The following is a 21,586-nucleotide window of genomic DNA, read 5'->3' as shown; positions in this document are numbered from 1 at the left end:
GCCAGATCACTTCATGTTTGTGGGAATTGAAGAAAAATTAACACCATAGTCCACAGCACACAGAGCATGTCACTGTCAGTCAAGTTGCTAGCTCAAAGACACCTAAGAGAGTTAATTTAGGATTATAATTAAAGCGTTGGATAGGAAAATCAAACCTCTAACCTCGAAGTTGATATTACAAGCACTATACCATTTGAGCTATGTTCATGTTGGCGAGAGAAACTCAACTATAGAAACTATGGTAGTATGGGTTGTTTTTGTCCCACGTTGATTGGGATGACCAATGTGGTACTTATTGACTTGCCCCTCCCACCCCAATAGACAGTATATTTCGTATCTTAATTTTCGGTAGGAAGTATCCAAACAAATTGGTATCAAAGCCAATTTATCGACGTTCCACCATGACGTCGACTTTCCAGGGATGTGGTATTGTTAGGAACCAAGGTAGTATGGACTATTTTTATCTCACACTTATTAAAATGGGATGACCAATGTGGTACTTAAAGGGCTTTGCCCACTTGAATAATCGGCATATTTCAAATCTTAACTCCTGTTTGGAAGTACCCCAACAAATTGGTATTAGAGAAACTTGGAACCTCCCCGTTGAGTGTGCTCACAAAACCCTAGATCACTCTACAATGTAACTTCCCTTTACTCTCACCTACCTTCTCTCAATTTATAACAAATAGTAACCACCCTTATACAATAACTACTGGTATTTTCTTATTTAGCCAACTACACTTACACTCCATCATACTAACATCATACTAAATATACCGGCACCAAAGAAATACGTCTTTCCTGAATAAAATAAGCTCAATTCTCCCAAAGTAATCGTTATGGAAAAGAATAAACACCCACCACCAAATTTTCTCATTGGTCATCAGTATTTTCCGTTGAAAACGATCACTAACAAAATCTACGAACTGAAACAAATCTGGTTTAATCAATCATCATATCTATCAGAAGGCAAAAAAAAGTCAAAACAATATATTCCAAAAAATTCCAGAAATCGGAAACTCCAATACGGCTCCTTCAATCCAAATTCCAAATTCCAAATGTACGCTTAATGTAACCAGTAAGAAGAATTTATTTCTCTCTGTTATCCAACAATTTCTCATAAGTCAATTAGAGTAAATCTTGAGAAATAAAAAAATCAAACCTACCTGGCTACCACCAGTGTAGTACTCTCGCAGAGTCTATCAGAGTCCCCTTCGCTGGAGGTTTAGGTCAGATAGGATGCGGTGCAGATGCTGAATATATATATATATATGAATGCAGAATTATTAACGAAAGCCAAAGAATAAAAATGCCACTAGATTCGTATGGGAACTAAAATTGTGCTCGAGTAGAAACTCCAATAAGATTAAAGCACATATATCTAATGTACTGGACAAAGATACTACTAAGATAGAAAACAAGATTTCTAATAAAAGAAATTGGGAACTATCTATCATGACTTGATAAAAAATAAATCATGATTACTGCTACAGGAATTTTGTTCCCTCGTCTCTTCCAAATATTTGGATATAGGAGCATACAAATAAAGAAATTGATATCATATTTCTCTGCGATTATCAAACAATACTAACTTGAGGTTCCTTCATACTGTTGGTTTCCATACCTGGAAAACCAAGTCAAGGATCTAAATCAGATTTAGAAGTAGGAATTGAACAGTTCAAGATTAGAGATTCATGCAACATGTAGATGGAACACCAAGAGCTTTAAGACCTTCGACCCACAAGGTTGTTGATGTTTGAAAGTCGAGGAACAACAACAGGTTCTCCACGGACCTTGTCAAGGGCAAAGCTTATTCTCAATGGCCGCCCTAATACTGCCTGCAAGTAACGTGATGACTTTCATTTTGAGTAATTTATGATTGACAGACTAAACCTTATCAAACTACTTCTTATAAATTAATGACTTGCCTTTCCGTCCATTGCATCTTTTGCACACTGGGCATCATTTCCATTTGCGAAGTTCACAAATCCGAAACCTCTGGATCGACCTGAGTCTTTATCATACACTATCCTAACTGTCAAGAAAACACATAAGCTATTCAAATCTTAACATAAGACCTCAACTCAATAAGCAATTCTGATGAAGTTTCAGAGTGATCACCACTGGATATCAAAATTTGTAAAGTGATGATCACTGGAGTTTCAGTGGTCATTGGATTTTATCCCAACTGTACCAAATGAAACCCATAGGATATTTGCTGGTGACGTTTTCAGAGTGATCACCAATGGGCATCAAAGTTCCTTTAGTGATCACCACGAGAGTTTCACATTGACCATTCAGTTTCATCTTATTGATCAAATGAACTCCATCTCCACCATAAGTTATTTTGCTGGCAAAGTTTCAGTCTTTAAGACTGATCTTTAATCACCAATCGACACAGGACATTAATGTTCCTATAGACTAGTGATCACCACTGAAGTTTCAAAATGGTCATGCAATTTCATCTAAACTTTATCAAATGAACTCCATCCTCATAAGCTATTTTGTTGGTGAAGTTCCAGAGTGATTACCAATGGACATCAATTTCTTTGAACTCATATATAAATTCTAGTTTCCCGCCTCTCAAATTCTTTATTACTTCAATCTCTATATTTCTCATTGTTTTGTTGTCTCAATATTCCAAGAAAATCACAAAAGCATAGTAAAACGCTACAAAACAAAACGCTCCTAAATCCTAAACATCTCAAAACTCATTTTCATTCTCGTTACAAGAATTATAGAATAAGAAACTTCAATGAAACAAGATTTGGTTTTAAAAGAAAAACCTTGGAATCATGAATGTCAAGGAAGCAAAATGTTTCGACCCAGAAGCACACGTGTTGAACTGAGGTCTGAAATCGACTAGACATTTCATCGAACATGTAGACTACAACTCGTAAATCAAAGGGTTAAGCTCAACATGCACGATTACCTTCAGTAACCTCCCCAAAGGAAGAAAAGGCATCTTTCAATGATCTCTCGTCCATTGACCAAGACAAGCCTGGAAGGAAAAGGAAGAAAGAAGATCAAATTCATGAACGTACAAGCCATCTGAATCAAGTGGGTGGTGCATCGGTGTGTGATTGGATTGAGGAGGAGACGTGAACCTGCTACGAAGAGCTTATTGTTTGGAGAAGGAGAAGATGAGAGAGGGGAGGTGGATTGAGAACAGAAGCAACGAAAGCCAAGAAATGGAGTTTGGATATTGGTTAGTGCTTTTCTGGCAAGCAGTAGGAAGGTGTTGGTGTTGCTCATCGTTGCATTGGTTATTGCTTGTGATCGAGTGTTTGCTATTATTACAAATACAAACATCATAAATTGAGGACATATTTTACAGCCGGTCAAATTTCACAAACTACCCCAAAAACGAAAAAACTACCTCATTTTCATTTCTACAGAGTACAAACTTATTAAGGGACTCTTTTCTTGTGTGAAATCTTATTTTTATCCTTTAGAATCGAATGAAAGTTCACTTAATCGTCTTCGACCAATATACCAAAATATAGACAATATAAGTTATTATCAAGGAGACTTTAAAAAATAAGAGATTTTACAAAATATTTACAATTTATAGCAAATTCTATCACTAATAGTCATTGATATGTTATAGTGATAGAAGACGTGATAGAATCCAAAATTCTGCTATAGCTTATAAATATTTTGATTTATTTTGCTATTTTTAAAAATATTCTTTTTTTTTTTAGAATTTGTTTTTCTTTCCCGATTGTCGTTCATGCTAATATCAAATAGATTGTCTTTTAATAAAAATTGGATTATATCTTTTGAAAAAAAATGAAAAATCCCTTAATAAAAATTGAAGAATGGTTAAATAAAATATGGGAGATGGATTAATAAAAAAAATGGGAGATCACTTGAGGAAAGTTATGATTGTTTAATAAAAGATGAGAAATCTCTTGATAAAAGGTAGGAGATCATTTAATAAGTTTAATAAAAAGACGACGAGTTTCGTTCAATAAAACATGGGAGATCCTTGTAAGATCGTTTAGTAAAATTTGAAAGATCTCATAGATCATTTAAAAGATTTATTTGATAACGATTTATTGGATATCATTTATTTATTAAAGATTTATTATAGGTAAATCTCATAAATATAAAACAAGAGATAACCTGGAAATATCAAGTTTTAGGGTAGCAACTTGAAGAGTAGCCGGAATAGGAAATAATAAGAATTATAGCAAAATCGTCGCCGGTCCCTTTTTAATTATTTCAAACCCGATTATACTCCTCGATATAGGATAATCCATTTATTTTTAGATGTAGTGTATTTGAATAGCTTCAAAAATGAGACAAATTAAATATCCTAGATTTCACCAAAAAAGTGTATTTTGCAAACAACGTTCAAATTTAGTAAATCTTAACTAAATCGATCATTTTGTTGCTGGACAATATTGCACCAACATCCCCTAAAATAATACAAAATATATATACCAGATTTTTTACTTCTTTATAATTCAAACAATTTATTAAATAATATGTAATATATATATTTAATACAATTTGAATATAAATTTTACTCTTTTTCTAAAATAAAACTAAAGATAAATACAAGTTTTTTAGATTATTTATACTTCAAACAATTTATCAACAATTTATTAAATAATACATAATATATATTTTTAATAATAATCTGAATCTAAATTTTAGATCTTTCCCTTACAATAATGCTAATTACGATTATTCACGTATTTTTATTGAATTTTATTTTTAAAAATTATATTCTTGTGCCAGCTGTATAGATTTAAAAAAAAATAATACAAACTATATACTTAAATATATATATATATTACGTTAATTATTTTGAGACGTTCTATTTTTTTGTTTAACGTTAATATTCATGTTATTTGCATTTTTTTTACATTAAACATTATGACTTTTGTTTAACGATTTTCGTCGATTAATTTCAATATTTACAGTACATTCTTTAACATTATTTGTTGAAGACCATAGTAGGATGATAACAATTTCTTAAAATTGAAAATTCTGTCTTCTTTTTCAAATTTTCTTTTGTTCCGAAGTCATTTAATTATAGTGTATTTTATATATCTGAAATCCATGTAAGTATAACTACTTTGTGAGTTACGCTATCGTAGTTTATTGGTTTGTGTGTGTGAACTTGTTAGTTTTGCATTTGTATAGTGCAATCGCAATACGTCACAAAGCAGATTCATCGTAAGTAAGATGCTCACCATATATTGCACAATTAATTTTATGTGATAAGTCATGAGTCATGATCATCGAATGTAAAATGCTCACTATGTACCTCTTTATTGCGTAATAGCTATGTCCTCATCGAGTACAAGTTTTTCTACTGTTCACCCAACTACAAGCGAACAATAGGTTTACCTGGATGATCCAAGATCAAACAGAGGGAATTGGTTCCATACATTAGTTCTAGGGTCTACTTATCGTTTAGGCGTTATGGCGATTGAGTTAAAAGAATATTAAAAGAACTAAAGCTACTTACTTACACATAAAGACTCATGCACATATGAATAAATTATAACACGATGGAAGATTGAGCGAACTAACTTGCGTTAAGGAAGGCAGTGAAGGAAAGTCTCATGCTATCGGACAAATAAACTATATGACCACCTCGATACGATATAACTCACCAAGCTATCTTACCCTTAAACTTTTTACACCAAATTTCTTAGCACTCAAAATAAAAACAAATTTTTTAAGTTAAAAACTTAGTTTTAAATTTTCATCAATATATAGATTTTTCTATTTAAAATTTTCTGCACTATCCCCCTTTTTTATCCCTATGTTAAGTGTGATAAAATAGTGAAAGCGACAACAACAATAAAATAGGATAAACTCTCACCTCAGTTAATCAAGAGTAGGAACAACTAACAATGGAGATAAGTAGAGATAGTAGAAACACCAGACATTGTTAACCTAATTCGATGACACACATCTACATCTGGAGGGTCCTTGACTCGAGATTAGAGATTTTATTTCTTTGATATATAAATCAAACTATTATGATTTTTAGTATAAAGTCTCTCACTAAACCTTCTCACTCAATAGTATCAGTGATACAATAATATAGCAAGTAACACTATTACTAAACTATTTCAAAGATAGATTATTTGGCTAACCAAAATCTCCCCCTTAATCAAGTTTCTCATCAATCAACAGATTAAGGTAGTAACTAGAGGAATTCCCCCTGAATCACGTTCTTCATTAAGACATAAGCAACAGATCTTTTAAATCATCATACTACAAAAGCTTGAACTTCGTATATTGTAATCTCAGTCTAAACAATTATCAGCAAGAAACCACATCATTGAGAGATGACTTACATGCTTTGGATTCTTATGAATAACTGACTGTTTAATCACAAAGTTGTTCTTCACAAAACTGTCTTCCGCTTCACAGTCACATGTTTCTCTCCATTTTTTACGGAATAAAGCTCACTGAATAATGCCTATACAAGCACATTATAATCTCAATGAAAAATCTTCAATAAATATGGAAATAATATTTTTTTTAAAAAAAATGAACCAAATAAAATCTTTTTATATTCTTTACAAAGTTTCCTTAAATGAGCTAAACTGTCCATCTTTGACTTTTGAAGATGGGCCCACAAATATTCTAACAAAGTGTATTGTGTATGTTTAGCATACTTCATTATCATGTTAGCTTGAATTATTAGTTACAGTTTTTGAAGTGTTTTATCCGTCTAGTTAGTCCTTATGGTTCATCCCTCTCTTGTAGTTTTAAAGCATTGTATAAAGAAGAAATTATCCATACACATTGTCATTGCTTGCTTCGCATTTACTTGTGATGTCATTTTTTCCATTACACGAAATTCTACTGCAACGTTCTTAACTTTGAGGCTACTTCCTCTCCCTTACATTATTTACCGATGCTTATATATTTAATTGTACGATTTTATGGATGTATACACCTTTTCAGTCCATCATTTCTTGACTTCTCACCTGTCAATGTGTTATGAGTAGTTAGAGTTGTGATAGGTTCTTGATAAGAAGTTTAGCTTATAAGGGTTATTACATTAGTTGAACTATTTTATTCATCACTTGACCAGTGTCAATTGCCAACTACTCGAGAGGCTAAGTAACAAGGATAGGATTAATGCGCGCAAGGAGGAGTTTGACAATAAACACCACCTTAGCGAGATAACTTCCACCATTTGTATCTTGAAAGGTGAACAAGTACGGACATTAAGCATTAAGGGGTTGCTATCCTTAAATGAGAAGTTTTTTAAGTATTATATGCAAAGTCTTTTACATATAGCTCGCCTAATCAAGCATAGTCATTTGCATCCCGAGAGGTGAGCAAGTGTGGGTCTAAACACTTCGAGAGAAGGTCGCCTTAATCATGTGTTGATTATGTAAGTTACATCGCATCAAGACTCTCGCATTTCTCCATCAACTAATAATACTTAGACCTTCCTTCATCCTTTTTCTCGCACACAAGTTAGTTCGTTCAATCTTCCATCTTGCCATAATTTATTCTTTATGCATGAGTCTCTAGGTGTTAGCGAGTAGTTTTAATTCTTTATATTCTTTCTATTTAATTTTCATAACGGCTAAACGATAAATGGACCCTAGAACTAACGTTTGTAAACAATTCCTTATGTTCCACCCAATATCACCTAGGTAAACCTATTATTTCACTTGCACTTGGGTAAAGAGTAGAAAAACTTGTACTTAACAAGAACTTATGAACCACACGATGAAGAGGTACATAATGAGCATCTCACATGCTATGATCATGACCCATGACTCATTGTCTAGAATTAAAGCACGTAATACAGAAAGTTATGGTGAGCGCATCACGTGCAATGACTTGACTTAGTGACGTATTACAGTTGCATTATATACATGCAAAATTATTAAGTCCGAGCTTACAAAAACTCAGCAAACCAATGATCCATGAGTCAGACCTAATATGTCAACAAAGTATGAGAATGGACGAAGATGTTTCGCCATCCTATGCCACCTACTTAGGACCATCGTTAGATTAGCATCGACGAAAATCTTCAATGCCGAGAAGATGGTGGCAATGTTTCTCCATGTACTTTCGCATGACGTGAAAATAGTGTGATTCAAAGGGAATTCATGCGATTCGATGAGACAATTTCATGACATTTTAATAGTGTTGTTGGCGGTCTTAGCCTGCATGACGAGTTGTTGAAAAAACCATAACAGGTGATAAATGGATGCACAGATCCAAGATGAAGGTGGTTTGAGGTTCGTGTTTTTAAACCAACTACGTACTTGAATGGCTCCAACGTCTGATCTGCTCATTTTGCATTGCAAAATTGTCTTGGTGCATTAGATGACACATATACCAAGGTCAACGTTTCAACAAGTGAGCGTCCAAGATATAGAACACGAAAGGAAGAAGTTGTCACAAATGTCCTTGGAGTATGTGATATGAAAGGTGATTCCGTGTTCGTATTAGCCGGTTGGGAAGGATTGTTGCCGCCTTCCACATCCTTTGAAGATGCCATTTAAAGATCGAACGACTTGAAGGTGCCAAAAGGTAACTACGTACACATTTATATATAGAAGTATAATTTTTTTGTATTGAGTTACGACATTTAAAGCGTGCGATGTCATCACAGGCTATTACTACTTATGCGATGTTGGATACCTAAATGTTGAGGGATTTCTGGTACTATATAGAGAGCAAAGATACCGCCTACAAGGCTGGTGTAGAGCTGAAAATGCACCTTCAACATCGAAAGAGTTCTTCAACGTGAAATATTCTTCTGCACATAATGTAATTGAAAAAAGGCTTTCGATATATTGAAGGGTTGGTGGGCAATCGTGCGAGGAAAATCATACTACCATCTAGAAGTTCAATGTCGCACAATACTCACATATTTTCTATTGCACAACCTCATCAATAGATAGATGATGAATGTTGATATATCGGACAACATAGATGAGGGTGATTCAACCCACGCGACAACTGCCAAGGACGATATACACTATATAGAGGTCTCCAACGAATTGAGTCAATATGGAGGGACGAGCTTGCAGAAGAAATTTTCAGTGATTGGGAGTTGTGTAACCAGTAGCAAGGCTAGTTTAGCAGTAATTCAATTTTACATTTGATTTGAATGTTAATGATACCCCCATTTACTTATTTTTCATACGGTTCAAATTTCTCTTAGCAAATGTATTTGTTTACCAACGAAATGAATGACACACTGGCAGTTCCCTAGGAGCACAATGTATTATGTTTTTATGTGATTTTTTTGTAGCAAAATTCATGTGACTAATATGTTTGCATTCATTTTCTAGTATGGTAAGTTCTTCAAGACTACCTAAGCACATATGGGCAAAAGAGAAGGAGACCACCCTCGTCAAGTGCTTGATAGAGTTAGTGAAAGCCAATGGCTGGAGGTCTGACAACGAGACCTTTAGACCTAGATACCATAGTCGGCTCACAAGAATAATGACTTTTAAGATGCTAGGACGTAACATCCAGCCTACGACTATCGATGGTCGGATAAAATTGTTAAAGAGAACGTTTCATACTGTAGTCAAGATGCATGGCCCGTCTTACAGTGGGTTTAGGTGGAACAATGAACTGAAGTGCATCATTGCAGAGAAGAATGTGTTCGAAGATTGGGTGAAGGTACACTATTCCTTATGTCAATGGTTATTCAAATATAACTGAAAATAATACCAACAATTTACTACAACACTTGAACAGAGTCATCCTGTCGCGAAGGGTCTCCTAAATAGATCATTTCTCCACTACAACGAACTTTGCTACATCTTTGGGAAAGATGGTGCGAGAAAGAAGGCACGGTGACTTTCGTCGATGTCGGATCCAATGTGCTTGGTGGGTACGAGGGATTTGGTGCTGACAATGACAACAATATAGACACACAATCATAATCCATAATATACCCCAAAAAATTAAGATAATTGTCTTAGTTTTGTTTAATTTGTTGGCCGTTATTTACTTTCATTCAATGTAAATTATTTGATTTTGTAGAAGTTAGGATTAATTAAATATTTAGTGGAATAATATTTAATTAATTGTTGAAAATTTGAATTTTGGTGTTGTAAAAGATTTAATTGAAGGTTGAATGACTTTGATAATTTAATTTGGTGAGGTTTAAGACTTTTGGTTAATTATATATAGATATGTATAATTAATTTAGGAAAGTGGAAAAAGATAATTAATATTTAGGATATTATTATTGATTTGGGGAGGATAATTATTTGAAGAGAGGACAGTTATTTAGAAAAATAAAAAAAAGAAATAATAAGAAAATAGTTATATTTTGGGAAAATGTAATTATTTGAAAAAGGATAATTATTATGGTAAAAAGATTATTTTATGGGAGAGAAATAAAAGTTGATTTGAATGAATTTATTTGAGGAAGGAGAATGGAGATTTTATTTAGTTGGAAAAAGAAAATAATTGGAAAATAAAAACAATAATAATAACCAACAACAACAATATATAAGCTCCTCGATCTGCATGCGACGATTCAACTTCATCTTCTTCCTTCCTTCAACCCTAGCCGCTTCCAAGGACCTTTGTTGTGTCTTCGTTCGACTGTCGTTCAAGTGTAGCCTCATCGTCAATCGAGACTTCACCACATAACTTTTCCCTTTTTGCCAAGTCGACGATGCGAGCCGATTTCCATAGATAAAGATAGAGAAAAGTTGACAAGCGATAGAAAGGATATGTGACATGCTATATGGAGACACATTTTTGCTTTTACTTTTCATTGTTCATTTTTAGTGTTTTAAGCTTAAACATTTTTATCTATTTATTTTTATTATCTTTAAAGTTGTAGAACTAAGCTGCACAACATGTTTTCATGGTATTTTTAATGAAAAATTAGTTTTCTTCTTTTCAAGAAATTGTCAAATTGTTATTTATCTTTTAAGGTAATGACCTCAACTTAATATAAAGAGTTGAATCGTTACAAAATATTTTCCCTAAATGCATATTATCATAACACTACAATCATAATCTTCTCCCAAATGCATATTATCATATCACTACTATCATAATCCTTTCCCCAAACAAATATTATCAAAACACTACCTATCATAATCCTTCCCCAAATACATACTATCATAACACTACCCTTCATAATCTTTCTCCCAAACACATATTATCATAACCCTAGGATTGTCATAACATTTATACTCCATAACTCTATCGTCCCCCAAAGGCCGCTGAGTTTTCATCCAAAGCTAACCATATTTTAAAATCTTTATGAGGGCGTTTGGCGCTTAAACTATGAAGGAGTGAAGTTGACTATTTTAGTCTACTCAATGGGATTATCATAATCTTAGGATTAGGAATATTCTACTTTTATCATATTTCTCATATGTCACTATTACTCACTCTTTCATTTACTAAACCCAACTTTTCTAAACATAAATTATAATAATTCATACTATAATAATCTATAATCCACGGGCTAATATAACTTATTGATTATAATAACCACTCCACGCCCTAAACAGCCTTGGGTAATTGTTTTGTAACTTTTGAAAATGTTGTATAGTTCACAAATTTATTTTTTCACTTTTATAAATTAGCAAAAAAGTATTAAAGAACCCTAGAATCTTTTCCCTCTCTTCGCAGCAGCCGCGTCCCTCTCGCTTCTAACTTCTCCATTCTGTTGTGTGTGTCCTCATTTCTCACTGATTCGCCAGCCCGCAGCTATCCTCCCTTCCCCGATTCACCGTCAATCCATCACAGCTACGCCACCATTCCAGCTTCAAAGTAGCCGCACCTTCTCTACATTTCCCCTTATGTCCTGAAATCCTCACAGTCTATCACCGGCTCACGGTCACTCCAAGATTCGGCAATCTCGTTTACCAGTTCCACACGACCACGATTCCAGTTCCGGCTCCTTAAAGGTGAATTAATTTAAAGTTTTTCTTTCATTGAAACTTGAAAGAGTTAAACCCTCCGTCCCTCTCCTTTTACACTTAATTTAATTTAAAATTTCTACATAGAGCTCTCTAGACTATTTGAATAAATGATTTTGCTGCATTTTCAATCGATGTTTTTGTGACTAATGCTGCCTTTTGAATGGTATTAGAGCTCTCTTTAAGGTTTTTGACTTTTGGATAGATGATTTTATGACTAATGAATTTTGTATTGATTAGGATACAATTTGAGGTTGTCATTGGATTTTGTTATTTGAAATTGTATTGGAAATACTTCATTTAACGAATTTGAAAATAAGGAATTGTTGAAAATAAATATTTGGTTGAAATTAAATGAAATTTGGTTAAAAAACTGAGATTGAATTTTCCGGCGGGGAACCTTATCCCGCCATGGTTGTCCTTACCCAATCCGGGATGGAATTAGAATAGGGGGACGAGGAAGGGTTCTCCGCCCCACTCAGCCCTTCACCGTAGACATCCCTGTCCCTACTCACTGCCTCTGTTTCAGTCTCTCTCGATGTTTCACTCTTCTCTCTCTCAGATTGATGCTTGAGCCTCAACATCATCATCTACCTGTCACTTCCCTTTATTTCTCTCCTTTCTCCTCCACGAACTGATAAGTTTGGAGTCTTCATTATCTTGTTCTATGCTCTCTGCCCTTCTGATCTACTGTTCTGTTTTTTTCCCTGAAATCTACTTTTCTGGGGTGTTTAATTTTCATTTGGTATTTGGACAAATTAATGGATAAATTATAAAAAATGGCCCTCGACTTTGCATTTTGTGACAAAAATTCTCAACTTTCAAAAGTATAAAAAATACACCCAGACTTTGAAAAAAGGTTAAGAAATGCCCTTAACGTTAATTTTTGTTGGAAACTCTTAAAATTTTGTTCAAAAGATACCCTTAAAAAACATTAAAAACTATACTCAGAATTAATATATGAAATAAAATTGTTAATATCTTGTTGAAAAATAACTTAAAATTAAACATGTTGTCAGTATATTGATACATTTGTTTGAAGTTGTTAGGTTTTATGAAATTGCCAATATTTATTTATGGCTTCAGATATTGGAAATGTTATTGCATTGCCCTTGTTTTGAGAAGGGGATGGTCTACAGAAATGGTGATTCTGCAAGATACTTTCCTTATTGGTGGTTGCCTTTTCTTTTTCTACTGCCTACATCTTTCTTATTTAATGCACAGTTGCTATGGAAATTGCTTACTATGATTCTGCTATGCATATTTGAAGGACACTTAGTCCTCCATTTAAGGTTGATGATTCGGTTTGTTTTAAAAGCAACATTTGTATTATTTTGTTGTAGCTCTTTCTTCTTGTGTTAAAAGAAGGGAACATTACATGTATTGGAGACATATCCCATTCTTCTCACTATTTTGCGTCATGATTCATCGAGAAAGGATTCTCTAAGCTTAGAGGGAGCCTAGGTCATTCGAACAAAGAGGATTTTGTTCAATGAAAAGATATAACACTGTGAGAGGGAATCTTACAAACTTGGGGGGAGCTCATGTTCTTTAGAGAGGGAGTCTATCTTTGGGAGAGCCTTAGACCATCTCACGAAAGAGTAGATAATAAATGAAGAAATTTGGAGGTAGAGGTAGTGTCTAGAGGCTAAATTAAAAAATAGAAACTCAAAAACATGACAATGTTTAGTAAAATTAAATTTGGTATCTTTTAATGGGTGGCTGCAAAATGGATGTTTGCCACTCAAATGCCTTTTCTCCTTTTTTTTTACAAGTGTTTTGTTTTTGAATACTACATTGTTCTTGAACTTGGATATAATACTGTTGGCCAAACTACTGAAGGTCCTTTACCGAACAAAAATGAGTTTGTAAAATTAGTTTCTCATTCAATTAATGTTAGATATAAAACTAACAAAGAGTTTGATATGTGAACCTCAGTTAATTGAAATTAGGAACCCTTTAGGTATGTGAAATCATTCGATTTTAAACACTAAAACCCTTAAATCGAATGTATTTCATCACTAAGGATTTAATTAGACACGGGTTCCATTAATAACAAGGCATCAAGCCCTTGAGACAAAAAATAAGTTCTTTGGCCCAAGATTTGTACACTCCACAAGATAAGATGTTCAATCCTACTAATGTTCTTGCTTCCTGGCATATGCTTTCATCTTAATGTTTTGTTTTAAGACCAAATGCTGTGTATACAAAAGTCTCATTTAAATTTCAGACTCTATGTTGATGAAAGTGATACAGCTGAATGGTATATTGAAACATTTTTTATTCCAAGCATGCAGTTCTACTTGTTTACTTTTTAGAACATTGTTTTTAGAGGACTTTATTGAAAATTTGAAGCTGATATAAAGATGAAGAGTATTGATTTGAGATGCAAATCATGGCATGGACGTGATTTCTACTTAAAATTATCATCTATATTCTTTCATTCCTTTGATGTGCAAGTAGAGCATTTTTGGAGCTTTCTATCTACTGAAGATGATGAATGATCATTTGTTTATTTGAAATTTGGAGACTGCCGGGGTTTTCCTGCCCAACCAATTAAAAGTAAACTACAGAAGTTCCTTGGAGACAGCTTGGCATGGATGCATACACTTTTATGTCATTCATTTCTATATTTAGAAAACAAATTTGAAGACTTTGTTCTAATGCTTAGATGAGACTGTTTATGTGTCTGCAGAGGAAATTGTTTCTTAATCTTTATTTATTTTTGTAGATTTTGCAGATCTTGGATATGAATGCCTTCAAGGCTTTCAAAGCCAGTGTCCCAATTGCATGGAGTACTAATCTTTATATCACATTAGTAAGAGGCATGCCAGGAACAAGGAGACTTCACAGACGTACATTAGAGGCATTGCGGCTCCGAAAATGTAACCGAACTGTCATGCGCTGGAACACTCCTACTGTTAGAGGAATGATTCAACAGGTTGCTATATATACTTGTTCTCTGCTGCGCACATGCACACACTACAGAACTGCCTCATGGACTGAAGTTTTTATTTTTTTGGTTGATTATAGGTAAAGCGATTAGTAGTGGTTGAAACAGAAGAAATGTATAAAGCTCGTAAACAGAAGATGGAACAGCACAGGGCGCTACGACCGCCATTAGTTATAAATCACCTTCCGGCACCAAGTTCTGCTTCTGCCTCTTGAAACATGTATTGCTGTTAGAGGTACTTCTTGAGTATCAGGACGATGTTGAAAAGAATTATATTTGAGTAGTGTATTTTTCAGGAATTACTTGACAATCAATGGCTTTTATGCTCCATTCATCTTGCCAAATTTAGTTGCTAGCTAAAATAATATATTGGAATATTTGCCATTTTGATAATGAAATGTCTACCAAAATTATTTTGATGAAGCTACTTTCAGTAAGAAACTAATTACGAAACACGGCTGTTTGCATAAATGCTATGCACGCCCTTTTGCACTTAAGAACATTATTTGTAATATGCTTAATGCTTTAGATCATATAAGCCTAGGGGAAATCAAAATGGCAGTGGCTCATCTGCTCATTAATGCTAAAACCACAAGATGGTTGTCTTGTAGATACAGGCTTTGAGATATTCAAACGTACATGCAGGATTTTAAACTTGTAAAAGGGGCACCTTAAAGCAGCGACCTTACTTGAATAGGATCTGTTCTATATGCTGTGCAAATGTGTCCTTGAGTTCTAAATTTTGCACCCTTAGCGTACTCTTAAGTTTCTGCTGCTTTCTTGCTTATTGGTCCTTCCATTTCAAGTGCGACCATGTCATTTGAAATCTTGAGCTCCTCGTTATTGTCTTTGGAGCTGACATAATGCTGGTCTTTGTACTGATGTTTTCGGGCAAGAAGAATAAAGAAGAAGAAGTTTAGCAGGCCCAACACTGCGAGTAGCCAATAGAAGTAGCTCAAGTGCCCCTTGTTGAGATTACTTCTCAGCCATTGCTTGTTGGTTACTTTATCTACAATTGTTACCAACAAACTACTAACAAAAAATCCCATGGATAGAGTGCTAAGAAAAAGTCCCGTACTCATTGATTTCATTTGTTCCGGTGCTTCTCTGATGAAAAACTCGAGTTGTCCAACATATGTAAATGCTTCTCCAGCACCGACCAAGAAGAACTGAGGTATCAACCAGAAAGCACTTATACGAGTACTTTGTCCCACAGCAGATGCCTTTCTCTCTTTCTCAACAGCCCCAGCAGCCACCATGCCAAAAATTGAGAAAACAAGTCCAATCCCAATTCTCTGAAGGCTTGTGAGACCTTGTACGTTGTGAGTCAGCTTCCGAGCAATTGGTATGAATAGTTTCTCATTCAAGGAAGTGACGAGCAGGATGGCAATGAATAGAAAGGCTGACATAGATCCAGGAGGAATCTCGAAACTGCCAACTTTTCTTTCCATAAATGATGCTTGCTCTACTGTGAATGTAGTCATTTGAGAGTAGATCGTCCAAAAGAGGATGCCAGTGGACCAAATGGGTATGAGCTTGAACACCATTTTCACTTCTTCAACTTCAGTCACTGTTGAGACTATCCATGGATTGTTTGGACCAGTGGTAGCATACTCGTCTAGAATTGCAGCCTTGTCAAGACATCTGATATTTATATTTTCATTAGTCAACGTTCCCAAATCAAAATAAATATATAACCAAATAAATTAAGTGAAGTGAATGCACCAATACGAGGATTGGTAGTAAAAGACAAGTGTGATTAGTAATGTATTATGGGATGTTTTTCCTGTTCATGAATAATACAACTTCAATTGTAAACACTATTGATGTTTGTACATTTATTGAACCAATTTTAATAACACAACTTCAATAGTAATCACTATTGGATTTTTGTACCTATTCAACAACTCCGTCTTTTCCATTATCTTCGCCTTCTATAAATATTGAAGAATTTTATCTTATAACTCTACTTTAAGCAATTGTTTCTTCAACTCTAACATATAAACTCTAGATTTCATCACTACATTCTTTTTTTTTTCTTTTGTTGATTATTCATAAACTATAGCATCTTGCAGAATGTCTTATAATACATCAAATCTAAAACAAGAAACAGATAATCAATTTTACATGGACATACAGAGAGTGAAAGAGAGGGAACGAAAAAGTAGAGAGTATTTGATGATAGATCAGAAAAACACTTACTTGAACCTGTAGGTGTAGGGAACCTTGGCATTTTGGTAGTCATTTAAGAAGCTGGGATGAGCTGGGTGAGGCAGACTTCTCTTCTTCCAAGCCAAAAGAACCACTCTCCATATCACTGTGAGAGGGCTTCCTCTTGGCTTTTTAAACCTGTAAAAGGTTGTCCCACAAAGCAGTACAATTACAGCAACCGCCATGGTCCCTCCTGAGATTCCATATCCCCAACCTCTCCCCACTTTGTCTTGTACATAAACCAACACAATGACAGCAAACAACGACCCGATACTTATCGCAAAGTAGAACCTATTGAAGAAGAATATCATAGCCTTCTCCCCCTTCGGATCATTAGTGTCAAATTGATCTGACCCGAATCCTGAAACATTTGATTTTATCCCCCCTCCACCGAGTGCTATAGTATATAGTGCAGCATAGAGCATGGCCAGTTGCCCACCATTAGCTTCAATGCATTGATGAAGTTGCCTTGTAGAGTCATCACAGTGAGGAGGTCTCATGCCAGGGATTGTTGTGGCCAATGTTAACAAAATAACACCCTACAAAAACCAGCAAGGCTCAAGCTAAATTCTGAAGTGAAATTTTCTTTGTTGAAGTCATTTCTTAATGGCTTAGAACTTACCACAGCAGTAATGGAAGCAAAGATAGCAACAGTGAGGTACCTTCCAAGCTTGGCATCTGCTAAGAAGCCACCAAGAAGCCCAAGAAGATTAAGAGCACCAAGAAAATTAGTGACTATAGTTGCAGATTTGGCTGACGTAAGATGCAAATCCCCAACTAGATATGTCACTAAGTTCATTGATATTCCCATCACACATATCCTTTCAGAGAGTTCAGTTCCTGCATGATTTTAGGCATTTAAGCATTGCTATTTATTCTGTGCAAAACAAAACAAAATTTTCAAGCACCTAAAATGAGCCCAGCTGCAAGCCATCCTCCTGTTTTTGATTTGTCAACTGGGTTTCCCCAAAAATCTACTGCTGCATCATCTTCTTCTCCTCCACTTCCATGTTTTGATACCAGAACCTGTTGATAAAAAGGAAAAGTTTAACTGTTAAAAAATCCATCTCATAGACAATAGAAACTAAGGAGTTTGACCATAAACAAGTTACCATTTTTTTTTTTCCCTTTTCTTTGCTTATTTCCCTCTGTTAGAGAGAAAGAAAGAGAGCAAGAGGCTGAGGGGATTGTCTTTGTGCTATAGTTATGCTTAGACTCATGATTTATTGGAAAGCAAAAAGTTTATGAATGATTGGGATTAGGAGAGAGAAAGAGATAGGATTGGAACTAAATCAGCTTGTGGTTTATACAGGTTACTTTGACAGCATGTGTAAGTAGTTTGGAGTTATGCAATGTTATGTTTTTGTGGTAGTGGTGCCGGTAGCCACATAAACTGAAATAAAATGCTGGAAAAGGACATTCTTTTTTGCCTCCCCATTGATACAATCCACATACTTATCTTTAATAAAAGTTCAAATTGTTATAGTACATGCATTTCATTTGATTTCTGACACCAGAAACAGACATGTAATGCAAATCAATGGAGATTAATGGTGTCTTGGTCTTTTAGGTTCAAAATTGATGGCACAAACAAAAACACACATTTTTTTTCTTTTGCTTTGATCACGAAGATTCAATCCTACAATGTTTTGGTCAGATATGCATTAATCTTTTCAATATGTCTGTTCATATTTTGTTCCTTCGCCCTCTGCCCCCAAAGCATAAACAATTCCATTTTTTAATACAATCACTTAAATAGTAGTAATGAGTAAGAACAGCAATGGAATGAGCTAACAAGTTTATATCCTGATTTATCACATTTACGCAAGTGAAATCACGAAATAGATGAATGAAAATAAAAAAGTGGCTCAATTTGATTACTTTTGGTGTTGTTTACTTGTGTTTTGCATTTGTGTACCAACACATGGGGCTTACATCCAAATTTGTAATTAAATAAAATAATTTGATTGATGAGTTGAGAATACTCAATCCGATGGCGCCTGAAAATTATCTCACATCGTTACCATTATAGTTATAATTATTTTTGTTGTTACAATTGAAAAATGATCAATTTGACATCTTTACTGTTATTGTTGTCGCTTGACCCTTAGAGGTAGCGCTAGAGGAGATAATTGTAACAGTAAAATTGACAAAATCCATAATTTTAACTAAACACGATAAAAAAATTCAATTACATTTGGGATTGGCGTTCATTACAATTAATCTAACAATAAAATTTCATTACAACTACATTAATTTTCATTACGGTTTGGTAAATGTAGCCTCAAACAAGTTTCTGTAAGACAACTGGTATGACCAAAAAAGGGATGCATTTTTGGGAGAGTGCCACAAAACGTTTAGATAATGCATTTCTTGAAAAAGTTGGTCCTAATGCAATCTTGTTATGTAGCCTTAGGTCTCTAGTGCCAAACCTAGCATTGAGGTGATACCTCCAGTCCTTTTTTAGCTTATCTTTGCCTCTTTATACGTCTTGGAACTGTTTTGCCTTTCTCCAAGCTATTTTTGTTCAACTTCAAATTTCTTCTAATTTAAGCAAAATGGTTGGTTCCTAACGTTAATACAAAAAAGCATAAAAGAACACAGTTAATGTACATAAACTAACAAAAATTCAAGCTAAAAAAACACTTTTCTTACAGTGATTCTTACCACTCAATATATCTCAAGCAAATTCATCTCTTTCAAAATAGAGATAGAAAGGGAAGAGAAGGAGAAGAAAAAGAAGAGAAGTGTTTGATGAAAACGCCAAAAGAAGTTGAGACAGCAACATATACATATTGTTGAAATAGAAAGAGTCGTGCAGACATAGGAATGGTTTGCTTTGGCAGTTAATGTAAGTGGGCACAGTTTAATTAGGCTCAAATGAATGTACGAAAAAGCTTTGATATTTTGTTGCCTTTCCACATGCCTTTGATTACATAATAATAAAAAAACTCAGGATTAGGTTTCTCTCCTTGAAGTGTTAGGTTTCTCTTGTTGAAGTATGATTGATTCACGATGGGGTGGGCCAAAGGAGAGAAATCATGTGATAATGGTTAATTAGCTAACCTCATACGCTAAACAACTTGGTATCTTAAATCTGGATCCCTTTTTGAAACATAAAGACGTGTTTAGATAGTAATTTGAAAATAGAAGATCCAATAAATAATATAATATAAAGTTTTATTTTGTGTTTTCAGAGGGGTAAGATTCAGAAATGGAGTCCCTTCCATTTTATAAGCTTATTTATACAATCTTTAAAGTAATACATTTCATTATTATAAAGGAAAACAAGTACTTGTAGGTAGGTACTCACTAAATAATTGGCTCAAACTATATTGTGTTTGAGATGTGTAAGTTTTGGACACTAGTTTAAGTTGATGGAAGAGACAAAATAACTTTATTGATCATGATTTCATTGTGTGTTATTAAATATTTTGTAAAATAAATTCAATTTTCTGACCACTTTTATCATATATATAGTATTTAAAATCAAAGGAAAATTGAATTTATTTGATAAAATATTTAAAAACACACAATGAAATCATTGTCAAATTAAAAAAAGAAATAAAGGCAGTTTAAAAAATATATATGTTTTTGTATAAAGATATATTTGGACCCGCTTAGCCATGTGACCAATCGACCTCTACTAACTTTGTTCCTTAGCACCTAAAGGAAATCACAAATACAAACAAATTATAAGTTTTTTCCTTATTCAAACAATTACAAGGGCTATTATTCTACATAGGTTTAAATATTACTTATCATACTTTTTCTTCCTTTTTCCCATATACTTTATTAATTGGGTTATTGTTCTTTTGAAAAATTGGTTACTTTTCCTCCTTCATTCTCATTTTACTTTAATAATTATATTAAACTTTTTTAAAAAATTTAACGAAACACAAAAATATTTAAATCGTATAAAACAATTTTGAAAATCAAAAAGGCCTAGAAGCCTATAACGTGAAATAACAAAAATACCTTTCAATTAATTAGTTGCGCGCGTGCGAAAAAACTTGGTACATGATAGTCTAGATCTTGGTAAACGATCTTGTACCGAATATAAGTTATCTTATGCCCAATCTAAATGATCTTGGTACTGTACCAAGATCGTTTCAATATTGGTAAACGATTGTATAATATAATCTAAATGAACGTTGGATCCGTATACATGATCGTTTACCATAACTACACGATCGTTTAAGATACATTACAAGGATAGATGATGGTGAAATGAAATAATATACTTTAAACAATTATGTTGATCATGGTAAACGATCGTGTTGATTAAGATAAAATGATCGTGTTGGTTATGGTAAGCGATCATGTAGATCCAGTGTAAATGATCATTAAAAACTTCAAATCTACGATCGTGTTGACAATTTAAAACTATATTTAAATGACCTTGATATTCTCAAATGTGAGGAAGATGGAGAAGAATATTGAAACAATCGTAAAATAGCTTTAAAACATAAAGCCAAAAAATGATGAAGATGAAATAGGAGATTTAAAC

At 33.9% G+C, this 21,586-nt stretch overlaps 3 protein-coding genes and 1 long non-coding RNA gene across 4 annotated transcripts; 1 reads left to right on the top strand and 3 right to left on the bottom strand.

Annotated features, from left to right (window-relative positions):
• Nucleotides 1-1,324: 1,324 nt before the first annotated feature.
• Nucleotides 1,325-3,387, bottom strand: LOC101219685 (glycine-rich RNA-binding protein 4, mitochondrial). Its single transcript, XM_031880630.1, has 5 exons — nucleotides 3,108-3,387; nucleotides 2,933-3,001; nucleotides 1,929-2,035; nucleotides 1,732-1,838; nucleotides 1,325-1,624 (listed from the first exon to the last, which is right to left on the bottom strand). Exons 1-5 carry the CDS (start codon nucleotides 3,313-3,315, stop codon nucleotides 1,588-1,590), a joined length of 528 nt encoding a protein of 175 aa, XP_031736490.1. The 5' UTR covers nucleotides 3,316-3,387; the 3' UTR covers nucleotides 1,325-1,587.
• An 8,212-nt stretch (nucleotides 3,388-11,599) lies between these two features.
• Nucleotides 11,600-15,288, top strand: LOC101219925 (50S ribosomal protein L30). Its single transcript, XM_004151854.3, has 3 exons — nucleotides 11,600-11,900; nucleotides 14,644-14,853; nucleotides 14,946-15,288. Exons 2-3 carry the CDS (start codon nucleotides 14,662-14,664, stop codon nucleotides 15,078-15,080), a joined length of 327 nt encoding a protein of 108 aa, XP_004151902.1. The 5' UTR covers nucleotides 11,600-11,900; nucleotides 14,644-14,661; the 3' UTR covers nucleotides 15,081-15,288.
• A 22-nt stretch (nucleotides 15,289-15,310) lies between these two features.
• Nucleotides 15,311-18,436, bottom strand: NRT1.3 (protein NRT1/ PTR FAMILY 6.4). Its single transcript, XM_011651683.2, has 5 exons — nucleotides 18,189-18,436; nucleotides 17,985-18,102; nucleotides 17,699-17,916; nucleotides 17,068-17,615; nucleotides 15,311-16,509 (listed from the first exon to the last, which is right to left on the bottom strand). Exons 1-5 carry the CDS (start codon nucleotides 18,189-18,191, stop codon nucleotides 15,627-15,629), a joined length of 1,770 nt encoding a protein of 589 aa, XP_011649985.1. The 5' UTR covers nucleotides 18,192-18,436; the 3' UTR covers nucleotides 15,311-15,626.
• Nucleotides 18,437-19,267: 831 nt separating this feature from the next.
• LOC116402223 lies at nucleotides 19,268-19,992 on the bottom strand. Its single transcript, XR_004214679.1, has 2 exons — nucleotides 19,744-19,992; nucleotides 19,268-19,645 (listed from the first exon to the last, which is right to left on the bottom strand). It is a non-coding gene; the product is annotated as an uncharacterized LOC116402223 (long non-coding RNA).
• Nucleotides 19,993-21,586: the final 1,594 nt, after the last annotated feature.

The sequence above is a fragment of the Cucumis sativus genome, chromosome 2 (assembly GCF_000004075.3).
Source record: "Cucumis sativus cultivar 9930 chromosome 2, Cucumber_9930_V3, whole genome shotgun sequence".
Lineage (NCBI taxonomy): Eukaryota > Viridiplantae > Streptophyta > Magnoliopsida > Cucurbitales > Cucurbitaceae > Cucumis > Cucumis sativus.
The sequence above is the reverse complement of the archived record's forward strand: the minus strand, read 5'-3'. Positions and strand labels throughout refer to the sequence as shown.